This window comes from Mustela nivalis (genome assembly GCF_964662115.1).
Source record: "Mustela nivalis genome assembly, chromosome: 11".
In the NCBI taxonomy this organism is placed as follows: domain Eukaryota; kingdom Metazoa; phylum Chordata; class Mammalia; order Carnivora; family Mustelidae; genus Mustela; species Mustela nivalis.
This window is the reverse complement of record NC_139030.1, coordinates 75,612,288-75,626,959: the sequence shown is the minus strand read 5'-3', so window position 1 is coordinate 75,626,959 and position 14,672 is coordinate 75,612,288. Positions and strand designations below refer to the sequence as shown.

Sequence of the window (14,672 nt, the reverse complement as noted above, 5' to 3'; positions counted from 1 at the left end):
AAGGATAAATAGTCATTACGGAACCACTGTGAGATTAAGGAGTTCATCTGTGGTGCCTAATGGGCACACACAAAAATTACAGTTTCCTTTTCTTCTTTTCTGTCCAGTTAGTATCCACTTGCTCCTCCTTCTGGAGCTGTGCAGTGTAAGTCTTATCGAGAAGAGCTAGAGGGGGCAGGAGCAGGGGGAGGTGGGGACAGGAGCAGTGTGGGGGCAAAGCCAAGGCTAGGATGCTCTCTTACCTCCATAGGTGTCTCCTTAGCAGGTCAGTTTACTGTTGAGCTCACTGGGGTCTTGTGTCCAATTCTTGTCTTGTGTCAGGTGTGCTGCCCATATCCTCATTTCCAAGTCCAAGGTGACAGGGAACAGGTGGGGCCAACCACAGAAGCTCTCTGTACTCCCCCAGAGACTCTGAGAAATGACAGACCCTTTGCCGACTGTTGGACAGTGATTGGCTGAATCTAACTATCAAGAAAGTGGTTCAGGAACCAGACTGCCTGGGTTTGCGTCCTGCTGCCACACTTGCCAGCTGTGTGGGCTTGGGCAAATGGGTTAACCTCTCTAGGCCTCAGTGTCCTCATCTAGAAAGTAGGAATATAAATACCCAATCCTGGTTGCCAGGATTGAATGACATAATCCCGGTAAAATGCTAGTGTGGATTCAATGCTTGTGAGCTGGTTTTAATGTCGTAATTCAGAGCCAGGCTAGATCGGAGCAATCCAGAGTCTTCTAGAGTAGAGGTTCCTCCCATGTTGCCTGGCTGGAGCTGGAACTAGGGCCAGTGAGTGGGTGGCCAGGGTCGTGCTGGGGATGGGGCATGTAGAAAGCAAGAGGAAGAGAGTTGGTCTCCCTCATTGGGTGAAGGAAGGGAAGGGGGCTGTTGGCTGTGCAGACTTTCAGTAACAGCGGGCCCATGACGGTTTTCCTGGAAAACCGAGTATATTCAGTCAGATTCCCGCCTTCCATTCCCACCCCATCCTGCGGACTTGAGAAATACAAGAGGCTTACTTTTCAGATCTCCTTCATCTAGACTCGGTGAGGTCTTTTTTTTTTTTTTTTAAGATTTTATTTATTTATCAGAGAGAGAGGTGGGCAGAGAACGAGCACAGGCAGACAGAATGGCAGGCAGAGGCAGAGGGAGAAGCAGGCTCCCTGCTGAGCAAGGAGCCTGATGTCGGACTCGATCCCAGGACGCTGGGATCATGACCTGAGCCGAAGGCAGCTACTTAACCAACTGAGCCACCCAGGCGTCCCTCGGTGAGGTCTTTGAAGTTCATGTAGAAGTCCAAAACGTATGTGGTTTATAGAATAAGAGTTTTCCCTCATGACGTTTTTGCTGGCGCGTAAGAAAATTCCCTCATTATGTCAAGGGCATTCTCGAGTGGTGGTTTCTCGTTAGCTGGCCCTACCCCTGCTCACTCCTACGTGAAGGGCACACCCAGGCTTGGTCCCGGGGTCTGGTGTTCCCCGTAGCCCCCATCTCCCGAGCACACTCACAGGACCCCTGTTTAGGAGGAACTATGGTTCAGGTTACACGAGTCCTCTTGTCTGCATAAGACGTGGTCTCTAGACCCAGCTCTGCTGTTGGCTACTCTCTTTGACTTCTGGTCCCATGAAGCCTTTTAGTCTCTTCCATTGCTGCATGTTCCGAATTGCAGTACGCTTGCTTTTGACAACCGTGCCACCTTCTCCATACATCTTCACGTAGACTTCATAAAAAGTTTAAGCAAGCAGACTGCAGCTAAAGCAATGAATTACAAGCATCAGGGAAGGGGTGCCTGGGTGGCTCAGTCAGTTAAGCATCTACCTTTGGCTCAGGTCATGCATGATCCCAGGGTCCTGGGACCAAGCCCCACATCGGGCTCCCTGCTCAGCCTGCTTCTCCCTCTCTGCTGCTTCCCCCGCCTGCTTGTGCTCACTCTCTCATGGTGTGTCAAATAAATAAATAAAATCTTTTTTAAAAAATAAAAATGAAAAGAATCAGGAAAATAAAGGGTGTGGGGTTTTTGCTGGTTACTATCATGTGGTCAGTTTTGAACTGGACTGGTGGTCAGACCAGCTGTCCTTATCCTTATGCCTTCTGTGAATGAGGAAGCTGCAGTCTAGAACAGCTTCTCAGCATCACCATGAGTCCTCCAGGGTCCAGGACCCGCCTGCCCTGTGCTCCCGGGCACACGCTCAGAGCTGCGGACGTGGGAAGGATCCATGCCATGGGGAAATCTGTTGGTTATACTCCCTGCCAGCTCACCTCGGTCCACCCTTTCTCTCCCATGTGGAGTGTTTTTCCCTTATTTTTACAAAGAGTGATTGACAATTCAGTGTTCTGAGAAAGTGTCTCAAATTTAAACGGCTGGTAGAAGTCTTGTAATTGTTTCGAAGTGGAGAAAACACTCGATACTTTCACTTGTCGTATGTAAAACCACTTGAATACATTCTGCTCCCGGCGTTTTATCTGGAAGAATCTGAGTTTTCAAATGCATTTAGTGGTCAACCTTCGTTTTGTTTTCAGGCCAACTGCTTAGAATCTGGTTTGTCTGGAGTATTATGTATCTAAAGTCTCCGGTTAAGAATCTTGTCGTGTCATAAGATCACCAAGCTGCTGCGGGGAAGCTTCGAATTAGAACACTAAATTTGTCTCAGCTCAAGTGCCTTTTTTACGAGGCATTCTTAATTTCTGGAAGTAATCACTTATCACCAAGCTGTACCTTTAGTAATCTGATACACTCTGCTTGAGTACATAAAGACCAGTAATTTTAGTAAAATTCCTCCCAACAATGGTATTTAAAACCCACCCTTAGGAGGCATTTCTTCTTGAACCATTTCCTTATCCGTCACCTCCTTGCTTCACAGAGATTTCAAAATATGTTTCGTTTGGAATTCATAAGCAGCTGGGGAAAGTTAAGGTGGCTGGTGCTATTTTCACACAGTACCTTCTGGTCCCAGGGGCCACCGCGCTCAGCCACTTGCCCTTGAGCCTGGCGAGTAAAATTCTTCCCAGCTAAACCGGGGGAGGCTGTTGGTAAGTAGTTGCGTCTCTCCCAGGTGGACGGCATAAACTCTGATTTTCAAGAAATGTCTCCTAGGTTCGTCCATTTCAGAAAGTTCTTATACATCCTCAGTGGTTTTAATCCATTTGGCAGCAGCTATCAAAGCGGAGCAAGTGCCCCGCTATCAGCAAGCATCATTTCTGGTAGGCTCTCTGCTTACATTTCCCACCGCATCTAGTGCTTTCCTCTGCCTTCCCAATCCTCCCTCTGCACAGAGTTTCCCAAGTGCTGCTGGAAGCAGATTGAATAGTATTGAATTAAGCCCTTGCTTCTCTTTGTTACATTGCATTTTCCAACTCAACTCGTGCAGCTCATTTTACTTTTAGCTCTTTACATTTCAGAAGTCCTAACATGCCTCTGTTTCCCTTCCACTGATACCAGTGTCTCTTAGGAAAACCAGGGCTGTGACTTGTCTAGGTCTAGGCAGTATATGGCTTATCAAAATCAGAGAGCTTAAGCAATGTCCTCAGGCAACAAGTCAGGATTTTCAAGGCAGCAGCAAGATGAACTCATCCACTGGATGGAGAAACTGAGACACGCCGACAAGACCCCTGTCATTCCGAATGACACCCTCAGCAGAAAATTTTCCTAACCAAGAACTGACAATTGAATAATGATTTTCATATCCGTCTTCCTGCCTTCACGCGTTCTGCTCTAACATCGTATTCCTGCAAGCACCGAGTATCGTTCACGTGCTGTCCATAAGCAGCTGTGGCAAAGGAAGCCAATTCTCCAGGGGGTCAGCAGATAGGCCGTGGTGCCCTGGTGCTTTCTCTGGCCCTACATTCCCAGGAACCCTTGCGATTCGAGTTTCCTTTCATTAGCAGTTGTCCATATTAGAGACCAAATGCAGAAAACGCCCTGTGTTTTTAGACGTTAGGGAGGGCCTATTGGTTATCTAATTTCACTCTCAAGTAGTTGTAATTAAAAAAGAAAAAAAGAAAGAAAGCTCTAACTTGTTTTAACTTAAAAAAGAATATTGAATAAATATTTCAGTGAATTTCTTCCTAGTTTTGCAGTGAGTTAATAAATCAGGCTTTAACTTGGGTGAGAAGTACTCGCTAGTGGGTGCATAGTGTCTTCCAGACGTGCTTATTGTCCAGGGTAAGGAACGAACTCCGGCGGGCATTGGCTGAGGTGAGCCGGACTGATTATTTTTTCATCGAAATGGAATGTGGACATTTGTTTAGTTTTTTATGCTCCTGGCAGGAAAGTGATGTATCCCCAGTCCCTCCGTGAAACTGTGATTCATATGCCCATTTCCTGCCCGTGCCTCCAAGGCCTTGGCCCCTGAAAGGGGTTGAAATTCTACCCCTGCCACCCAGAGCTCCCTGTCACTCACTCTGACCACAGAGCCTGCCGCTTTTGTTCACAAAGAGCAGTCGTTTTCCTAAAATAATCCCATAATACACACACTATTTGATCACTGAGATGTTGGCATTTTAATAAACTAAATGCTAAGCCCACAGCCACACCATAGCTCATACCTAGCTGTACCGGGGCTGACCCCAGTCAGGGTCTCTCAGATAGCGTTACCAGGAAGGAGCCCCAAGTGAAATTTCAGGATGGCGGCTGCACAGGCCCTTGGCCGAGCTTCAGGCTCGGGGAAGCAGGGGAAGAAGGCGGCAGCAGCCGAGTCAGGATGGGGGGGTTTGTGTGCCTGTGAACCTGGTGTTCTAGCAGGACAAGGGCAGATTCTGTTTGGGATTCGATGGGATGGGAAGGAGAGGGATGAGACCAAGGGTTCCAGAATGCCACTGCGGCTCTGCTCTTTGCTCTCTGCACTGTTGAGCTCCATCTCAGCCTGGTGTGGGGGCCCTTGGGCCTCAGGAGACCCAATCCGATCAGCTGCGGCCTCCTCAGAGACAGTCTTCTCCACGGGTCCGAAGTGGCTGAGTCAGAAAGATCTGGGCAGAAAGGCGCTGCCCTCGGCTTTAAGTCTAGACTCCTGGCCTCCAGGCCAGCCTGTCACTGTGGACTGGCCACTCTCTCAGGCTCAGTCTCCGGGTGAGACAGAATAGGTGGAGAAAAAGGAATCTCCACGGAGCCATTGGGAGGGCTAAGACGCAGAGAACCACAGAAATCAGTGTAAGGGGGTTCCTCGGTGGGCCTGTGGTCAGAGCACTGTGTGCTGGTCTGGGGCCAGCCTCTCGGTCTCCTTCGGGGACCACCTAGAATAACCCAAACCCCCTTTTCTTGAGACAACCCGTGCTGGGTCGTACTGCGGCAGACAGCATTCATTATCCACCTGTGTGCTAAAGAGAGCTTGGGGACACAATCTGTCCTCCTGCAGCAGCCCTGCCCAGAGGCAGGCCCCACAGGAATGTGAGCCTTCGGATCCCTTGGAAACTGACTCGGGTAAATCAAATTCACAAACAACTGGGGCATCCAGAATGACGAGAAGTTAGTTTGAAAACAGGGACGGGGTACACGTGTTTGCAGAATAGAGCTTTCTCTTCCTGTTGGCAAGTTTAGAGGAGCCAAATTACAGGTTGTCGAGTGGGCAAGGAAATCAGGGGAAGGATTGGTTAGATGAGCTCAGGGACCCTTGGCACCAGGCCGGGGACACCCTTACACACTGAGGGCAGGACCAGCACTTTACCCCCTGCTTCCTCAGGGCCCCATTCTCCCTCTTTCTTACTTCCATAGCCAGCCGTCTCCCCGCATAGATACACTCTTTGCCTGGTTAGTACCTATCAGGGGAAGGGCTGGACTGTTTTGTACCGATCTTTATAATTTAACCTCAAAGGACAGCGTCCTCTCTGTAGTGTGGCAGAGAGTGGGAAAGAGGACTGCAGGTCCCCCTATCACCCTGTTCCATTCAGGGCTAACATCTTGCAAAGCCATAGTATAATATCACAGGCAGAACACGAACACTGAGATATTCAGGGTCCAGAGGATTTCCCTGGCCACCAGGATCCCTTTTATGGCCACACCCACTTCCCTCCCACCCCCATTTCCTCCGTAACCCCCCGCAACCACTAATCTGGTCTCCAGTTCCACAGTTCTGTCATTTCGAGAATGTGCATAAATGGAATCCTACAGGTTATAACCATGAGGAATGGCTTGTTTCCCATGACACAAGTCACCGGAGATGCCTCCAGGTTTGTGTGTGTGTGGGGCTCCTGGAATGGAGGTACCACGGTTCGTTTCATCTCTTGTTCCCTGTTTTGAGTCATTACAAGAAAAACCGCTGTCAACATTCACATACAGATTTTTATATGACGATCAGTTTCCCTTTCTCTGGGCTAGATGCCCAAGCGTAACTGCTGGGTCGTAGGTAGGTGCAGGCTTAGCTTTTGAAGAAACTGCCCAACTGTTTTCCAGAGTGGCTGGACAGTTTTGTGTGCCCACCGGTGACACAGGAGTGATCAGTTTCCCTGCATCCCCGTAAGCATTTCTTCTGTTAGCCTTTCTGACAGATGCGGGGTTATCTCGGTGTGGCCCGAATGTACATTCCCTGATGCCTGATGGTGTAGAACATCTGTACGTGCTTATTGGCCTCCCGTAGCTCCTCTTTAGTCCTTTCAGGTCTTTTGCCCATTTTCTAATTGGATTATTTTGACTTTTTAATGTTGGGTTTTGAGAACAGTTTTGTATGTCCTATCTATTTAGATACTAGTCCTTTGTCAGAAATATGGTTTCCAGATATTTTCTCCCAGTCTCTAGCCTTTTGTCCTCATCACAGGGTCTTTCAGCAGATTTTAAAATTCCAGTAAAATCCAATTTATCTAATTTTTCCTTTTATGGATTGTGCTTCTGGTGTCAAGTAGAAGAACTCTTTGCTTCCCCATGGATCCTGAAGATTTTCTCCTGTTTTTTCTAACAGTTGGATACTATTACATGTAAGTCCATGATCCATTTTGAATTAGTTTAAGCCAGGAGAATGAGAGAGAGGTCCATTTTTCTTTTCCTGTGCAGGTCCACTTGCTCTAGTGCCATTTGCCAAAAAGGCAATCCTTCCTTCACTGAATTGCTTTTGCACCATTGCCAAAAATCAGTTGGACAGGGGCGCCTGGGTGGCTCAGTGGTTTAAGCCTCTGCCTTCAGCTCGAGTCATGATCTCAGGGCCCTGGGATGGAGCCCCACATTGGGGGCTCTGCTCAGCAGGGAGTCTGCTTCCACCTCTCTCTCTCTCTCTCTCTCTGCCTGCCTCTCTGCCTACTTGTGATCTCTGTCTGTCAAATAAACAAACTAAAATATTTTTTTATTTTTATTTTTTTTAAAGATTTTATTTATTTATTTGACAGACAGAGATCACAGGTAGGCAGAGAGGCAGACAGAGAGAGAGGAGGGGAAGCAGGCTCCCTGCTGAGTAGAGAGCCCGATGCGGGGCTCCATCCCAGGACCCCAGGACCATGATCTGAGCGGAAGGCAGAGACTTTAGCCTACTGAGCCACCCAGGCACCCCTAAATCTTTTTTTTTAATCAGTTGGACATATTCATGTATGTGTGTTTTGAGGTTCTCTATTCTGTTCTGTTGATCTATATGTCTCTTCCTCTGCCAACCCCACTTAGTCTTTAAACCTGTAGCTATATAGTGAGTCTTGAAATCTGGTATACTGATTCTTCCCACCAGACTCTTTTTCAAACTTTTCTTAGCTATTCTAGTTCCTTTGCCCTTTCCACATAAATATTAGGATAATCTTGTATATATCTACAGAAAAATATTGTTGGTATTTTGATAGAAATTACATTAAATTCATATATCACTTTGAACAGAACTGATGTCTTAATTCTGTTGAGTCTTCCAATTCATGAGCAAGGTATGTCTTTTCATTTATTTAGATCTTCAGTTTCTTAATTCATTAGTGTTTTATAGTTCTCAGCATACAAGTCCTATACACATTTTGCCAGATTGATGCCTAAGTATTTTTTTATTTTTATTTTTGTGAACAATTATAAATGATGTATTTTCATTTCAGTGTCTTAAGTTCATCACTAGTACATAGAAATTGATTTTGTATATTTATCTTGTATCCTGTGACCTCCTGAACTCACTTAGTTCTAGGATTTTTGAGGGTTGATTTCTTGGGATTTCTACATGATTTCTACATAGACAACCATGGCATCTGCAGACAGAGACAGTTCTGTTTCTTCCTCTCTGATCTGTGTGCTTTTTATTCCCTTTTTTTTTTCTTTTTCTTGCTTTATTGCTCCAGCTAGAAGTTCTAGCACTGTGTTGAAAAGAATGGTGAAAGCAGGAATCCTTTGCCTTGTTCCCAGTCATAGGGGGGAAGCCTCCAGTCTTTCATCATCAAGTGTTATATTAGCTATAGCTCTTTATCAACTACCCCTCTGTTCCTATTTTTGTCATGAATGTTGCTGAACTTTTTATATAATCCATTTATATGATCACCCACTTATATGATCCATTTATATGATCATGTGATTTTTCTTCTTCACAAATATGTTAATCTTATGGATTAAAATATTTAAATTTTAGATATTGAACCAAACTTGCATCAGTGGAGCAAACCCCACTTATTAATGGCATATAATTCATTTAACATATTGATCTGTTGCTCTATTCTGTTTGTTAAGGTTTTGTTAAAGATTTTTCCCCCTTTTCTTTTAACTTGATTATTAAGGATTTTTGCATCTTTATTCATGAAGGACATTTGTCTGTATTTTTCTTTTTATGGTACTGTCTTTGTCTGGTTTGGGTAACATAAAAGTTTTATAAAATGAATTAAGAAGTATTCCTTCCTATTTTGCTTTCTTGAAGACATACAGACTTGGTGTTACTTTTTTAAAAGCTCAATAGAAGTCTCAAAGGGACACCATGTGGGCCTAGAGATTTCTTTTCAGGGAATTTTTAAATTATGAAGCAATTTCCTTCATAGTCATACTTTTAAGATTACTTGAATAGTCCTATATCACAATTTCATATTGAGAGGCTTGTGATAATTTGTGTGTTTTTTTGTTTTTTGGGTTTTTTTTTAAGATTTTATTTATTTATTTGACAGACAGAGATCACAAGTAGGCAGAGAGGGGGCAGGTAAGCAGGCTTCCCTGCTGAGCAGAGAACCCGATGTGGGGCTCAATCCCAGGACCCTGGGATCATGACCTGAGCCAAAGGCAGAGGCTTTGACCCACTGAGCCACCCAGGCACCCTGATAATTTGTGTTTTTATCGAAGTTGTCAAACCTATGTGTGTATAGTTATTCATAGTAATCCCTTACTCTTTTGATATCTACAGGATCTGTAGTGATATCTTCTGTTTTATTCCTGACATTGGCAATTTGTGTCTTCTACTTTTTTCTTTGTTGGTCTTGTTTGGGACTTGGCATTTTTATTGATTTTTTCAAAGAATCAGCTTTTTTTTTTTTTTTAAAGATATTATTTATTTATTTGACAGAGAGAGATTACAAGTAGGCAGAGAGGCAGGCAGAGAGAGAGGAGGAAGCAGGCTCCCTGCTGAGCAGAGAGCCCGATGCGGGACTCGATCCCAGGACCCTGAGATCATGACCTGAGCCGAAGGCAGCGGCTTAACCCACTGAGCCACCCAGGCGCCCCAAGAATCAGCTTTTTGTTTGACTGATTTTCTCTATGGTTTTTCTGCTTTCCTTTTCATTGATATCTGCTCTTCTCTTTATTGTTTCCTTCCTTTTGCTTGCTTTGAGTTTATTTTGTTCTTTTTCTGTGTTCTGGAGACCTATTTTTTCATTTGTTTCAAGAATGTTTGTAATTGCTCACTGAAGCCCTTTAAACTGCTTTAAAATCTGTGTCCGATAATTCTAGCAATTCTGTTGTCTTGATCTTGGCATCTACTGATTATCTCTTTCTGTTCAGTTTGAGAGCTCCCTAGTTCCTGGTGTGATGAGTGATTTTTTATTTAAACCCAGATATTTTGAGTATTTTAAGACTTTTGATCTAGGGCGCCTGGGTGGCTCACTTGGTTAAGTGTCTACCTTCAGCTCAGGTCATGATCTCAGGGACCTGAGATCCTGCTCCCTGCTCAGGCTCCCTGCTCCCTCTCTGCTTCTCCCTCTGCCTGCTGCTCCCCCTACTTGTACTCACACTCTCTCACTCTCTTTATCTCTGACAGATAATAAAGTCTTTTTAAAAAGAAGACGACTTTTGATCTAATTGAAAGATTTTGTTTAAGCTGGCTGCTTCTGACACAGCTCTGGCAGGGGGAGCAGGGCCTCCCCTAGAGGTCCAGGATTTCCACTCAGCCTCCGTTCACACACTTTGATGGTGGGGGGTGGAAGTATACTCCTTGTTACCACAGGGCAAGGATGGGAGTTCTGGATGCCTTCTAGGCCTCCTTAGTATCTCCCTAACCAGAACAGGTAGGAGCACCTCATTAGTATGGCCCACATTGCCATGCCTGACACCATAGGGGCATGGTGGGCAACGGTGAAGGCCTTGAATCTCCACCTGGACTCCTCTCACCCCACCGGAGCGTGGAGAGGAAGACATCTTGTTACCGCCTAGTGGAAGGCTAGGCTCTCCACATGGTCTCCACTCTCACCTGGGGATGGGGGACCTCATTACTGCCCAGCAGGGATGAAAGTCCCCTTTCTACTTGCTCTTCTCTCATATCATCCCAGCAGAGGTTGAGGTTGTGGCGGTGCCTGATGACAGCCTAGTGAGGGGAGAAGTTTGGGCTCCCTGAGGCCCTTGCTGGTATGATCGGGATAGCACCACGATATTATCTGTGGAGTCGGATTATTTTCTAAAACTTCTGTCATGCTGGTCTATCCTTTTCCTGGTCCTTTGGCTAGAGAGAGTAGGCTTTGGGCGGGGAGGGGGGGATGTTTTTGTCTGCACCATTCACGGAGCCGTGTTGCTAGCTTCTTCGGCTGCTAGCGTGGAATCTATAAGGAACAAAGGAAGCCCAGGGACCTCAGCACCTTTCATTCCTTGAGTCTTCAGCCACCTAGCCAGTCTGCCTCCTTCTCACCTTCTATCAGGATCCCTTCTGTTTATTTGTATCCATAATGCCCGGTGTTTGGGTTGTGTTTAGAAGAAGGAATAGGGAAAAGTCTACCCATTCCATCTTCCCAAGAGCAAAACAGCTCTTCTCTTTTTGATGAATCTTTTTTACTTGTTGACCGTAAACTACTAGAGAACAAGTTTTGAGTGTCCCATAAGGCCTGTGCGTGTGAAGGTACATAGTAGTTATTGGTAGGCTGACCTGGCTGTTCATATGGTACCTGGACCGCACAGAGGCAATTCTGAGAACTGGGACTAAGAGAGAGTGCTGGGTGTCTTATGGAACCTTTCCACACCTGTGGTCATGGAAGTGCTCCCTAGGTGCCCAGCTTCTAAAAGAGGGGGGCTGGCATTTTCCCTTCCATCTTCACGGAGAGGTTATAAACAAAGGACAGACTGCCCCCAAAGCCCTTGGAAATGCAAACCCATCAGTTGCGGGGTTGGGCGAAGGTCTTCTCTTTCCATGGCAGGTGCCCATGAGGGGAGCCACCTCTCCGGGAATGCATGGCCGGGGATCCAGGGCACTCACCCCATGTGTCCTTTGAAACAGGAGGACCATGACATTATGGAAGCTGATCTGGACAAAGACGAGCTGATCCAGCCGCAGCTTGGAGAGCTGTCAGGCGAGAAGCTTCTGACCACGGAGTACTTGGGAGTAAGTACCAAGTGAGGGGACAAGGGAGAAGTGGAAAGGAAAGATGGGTCATTGATGCGTTGAGCCCTTGCAATGACACATAATGGTTTCGTTTGGTCTGTTATAATCCTGTGTTTATGGGAGGTTTTGTGTTGGCCAGTTTGCCTGCACTGTGGTCCTAGCTACCCGCCCCAGAGCTGTTGGGGAACAGAAAGAGATCAGAATAGAACTAGAGGGCACAGGCCAGGAGCCTTCCTAGCATCTGAAGTGTACCCATCTTTAGTAGTAATCATCTGCCTGTCCAGCTTCTGAATTTTTATGTGCCTCATCTAGTAGAGGGGAAGAGTGCAACATTATTGGAAGTCGTCAGCACACACGTGAGGTTGCCCGACCAAGCGAAGGGTGAAGGGGGAGAGAGTGAGCGGCTGGGGATGGAGAGGAGGACCAGACGTCAGGAGGGGGAGCAAGAAGAGGGGCCTCTAAGAATGACAGAAGGTGAACAGTCAGAGAGGCTTGAAGAAAACCAGGAGATTGTAGTGCACTGGAAAACAGAAGGGAGGAGTGATTCGGGATGGACTGAGTGGTCAGTCCGAGCATCCAGGAGGCCTGTGGGGTCACACATTGCAGATGGGGCCATGATCAGAGCTCTGAGAACTCCCCACTGACTCATGCGCAGGCAGCTCTGAGAAGCACTAGTTACCACCCGTTAGCTAAGCAGGGGAGGGCATGAGTCAGGAGGGGGCTGCCGATGGCCCAGGAGAGGGTGCGTTGTGAGGGGCCTCCAGGGGTCTCATGAAACCATGATCAGAAGGCATGCCCGTGATCAGGTGGAAAGTTGGAGTGTGAGGTTTCTGAAGGGAGTAGCAACTGCAAGGGATTGGGGGCCAGTCAGGGCTGAAGCCCTGTGATGGACAGCAGAGGACACAGGAGCCAAGGCCATTGGCAATAAAAGGAGCTCCTGGAATTTTGAAGCTGGTGGTTGACTGGGTCTGTCACATGGACCCTGACATCTCAAATTAGTCAGGTTATTGTTGGAGGCGGAGGCCGGGAGCCAGTCTCTCGACGATCAGCCAGCAAATACAGTGACTGGCAAAGGGAAAGGATGTGGGTGCAGGTGGCCTGAGCTTTGTAGGAGTGACTGGAAGCAGAAAGTGCCTCCCCATCTCCGCTTCCTGGTGATGGGGAAACCTGGCACTGGTCTCCACGCTCACCTGCCCCGGTCGGTCTTCCTCACCTTTTGAGGAATTTCCAGGGACCTGGGCTGGAGTACATAATCTACTGGTAGAACTTGATGGTAGAGGACAGCCAGAGGCCCAGTTGGGGACCTTATAGGCAAGGGTTTAGGATTTTATCCAGCATGAGCTGGAGCAGGGGAGTGACTCGGTTTGATTTGTTTTAATATATGATCTTCTGTTTTCACTCTGGCTACATCATGGAGAATGGACTATAGCGGGTAGGAGTGAAAGAAGGGGAATGACCCAAGAAGGCTGGGCCGAGGGACACCTGGGTGGCTTAGTTAGTCCATTAAGTTTCTGCCTTCAGCTCAGGTCATGATCCCAGGGTTTTGGGATCAAGTCCCACATTGGGTTCCTTGTTCAGCAGGAAGCCTGCTTCTCCCTCTGCCTGCCACTCCCCCTGCTGTATGCACTCTCTCTCTCTCTCTCTCTGACAAATAAAGAAATTTTTTTTTAATTAAAAAAAAAAAGAAGAAGGCGGCGGCTGGGCTGAGGTGCCACCATTACCCGCACCCTCTGCCTTGCCTCTGGCTGTGGTCAAGTGCTTAGAATGTCTCCAGGATCGAAGGAGTCTAATGGACTGTGGAAGCTCTGTTTACATTAGGTCAGGGAAGGTTAGAAGTGAGGCGGTCCGGTTCCATGCCGTTGATGGGAGTCTGGAGCCCTGACAAGGCTTTGTTTCCCTTTGGAAGAACACTGGTTTTGTCAGGAAAGGACTGGGCTCCATTTGATAGGATGCACATTTATGAAAGGCAGACTCTCCTGCTTCATGGGCTGGAGATGAGAACAGAGGCGGCGAGTTGTTAGCAGGGGAGCTTCTTCGGAAGAGGGGGAGCAACAGCCATGAGGCACACAGCCGTGCGCTCTGGGGACTCCATGACAAATGCTTCCTAGGGCATTTGCATAAACTGGATGGCTTAAAACACCGGACACGTATCCTCTCACAGCTCTGGGGGCCAGGAGTCCAGAACCAAGATGTCTCCACAGCCAGGCCCCCTTCAAAGGCCCTGGGGAAGAAGCTCTCATGCTCCCACAACTTCTTGGGGTTCCACAGGTCCCTTGGCTTGTGGCTGTGTCCCTCCGGAGCTCTGCCTCCATGTCCGCAGGGCCTCCTTGCCTTCTCTCTTCCATCCCTTGAATGGACACCTGTCGTTGGGTCTAGGATAATCTACGACGCTCTCTTCGTCTCAGGATCCTTAATTACATCTGCAAAGACTGCAAAGAACGTCCTGTTCACGGGTTCTTGGGGTTAGAACACAGACATCTCTCTCAGGCCTCTCATCAACCCTCTGGACCAGGTCACCAGAGGATCTCACGGTAGAAGCAGTTTTAAAGTTTCATTAGAAGACTATGCGGCACAGTCATCACTGAGGGGCTGTGTACACCCCAGTGTCGCCGTCTGCGTCCGTTGTTCGCGCCCGGCCACCCTTGGTCACCTGGCCCCGATGTGGAACGGACAGCCTGCCAGTCTCTGGGCGGGGGCCACCAACTTCAGCGACGGTTGTCCCTTGCTGCGCGTACGCTTTGGGCAGGCAGAGCTCTGAGTTCACATCATCATGTCACCTTGTGCCAGCCGGGGAACCTGCTTGAGAAAGCAGACATCTCACTGGGGCCAAGTTCATGACTGCCGCCTCCTATTCAGATGCACCAGGTAGATGGTAGCTTTGTCGAGATCACTTGAAAGATGCAGATTTTTTTAAACATTGTATTATTTGACCATTCAGAAAGTTTTTATTTAATTCATGGCATTTGCCTAACACAAAGCAGAATGCCAAAAAATATAAGACCTAGCTGTCGCCTCCAAGTTTACAA

At 47.4% G+C, this 14,672-nt stretch overlaps 1 protein-coding gene across 1 annotated transcript in view; it reads left to right on the top strand.

The window, feature by feature from the left end:
- ARMC9 (armadillo repeat containing 9) overlaps positions 1–14,672 on the top strand; it is an 83,597-nt gene that overhangs the window by 41,939 nt on the left and 26,986 nt on the right. The window contains exon 6 of the mRNA XM_082690685.1: positions 11,542–11,646. Within this exon, the coding sequence (XP_082546811.1) occupies positions 11,542–11,646 (105 nt within the window). The remainder of the gene's footprint in view (positions 1–11,541; positions 11,647–14,672) is intronic.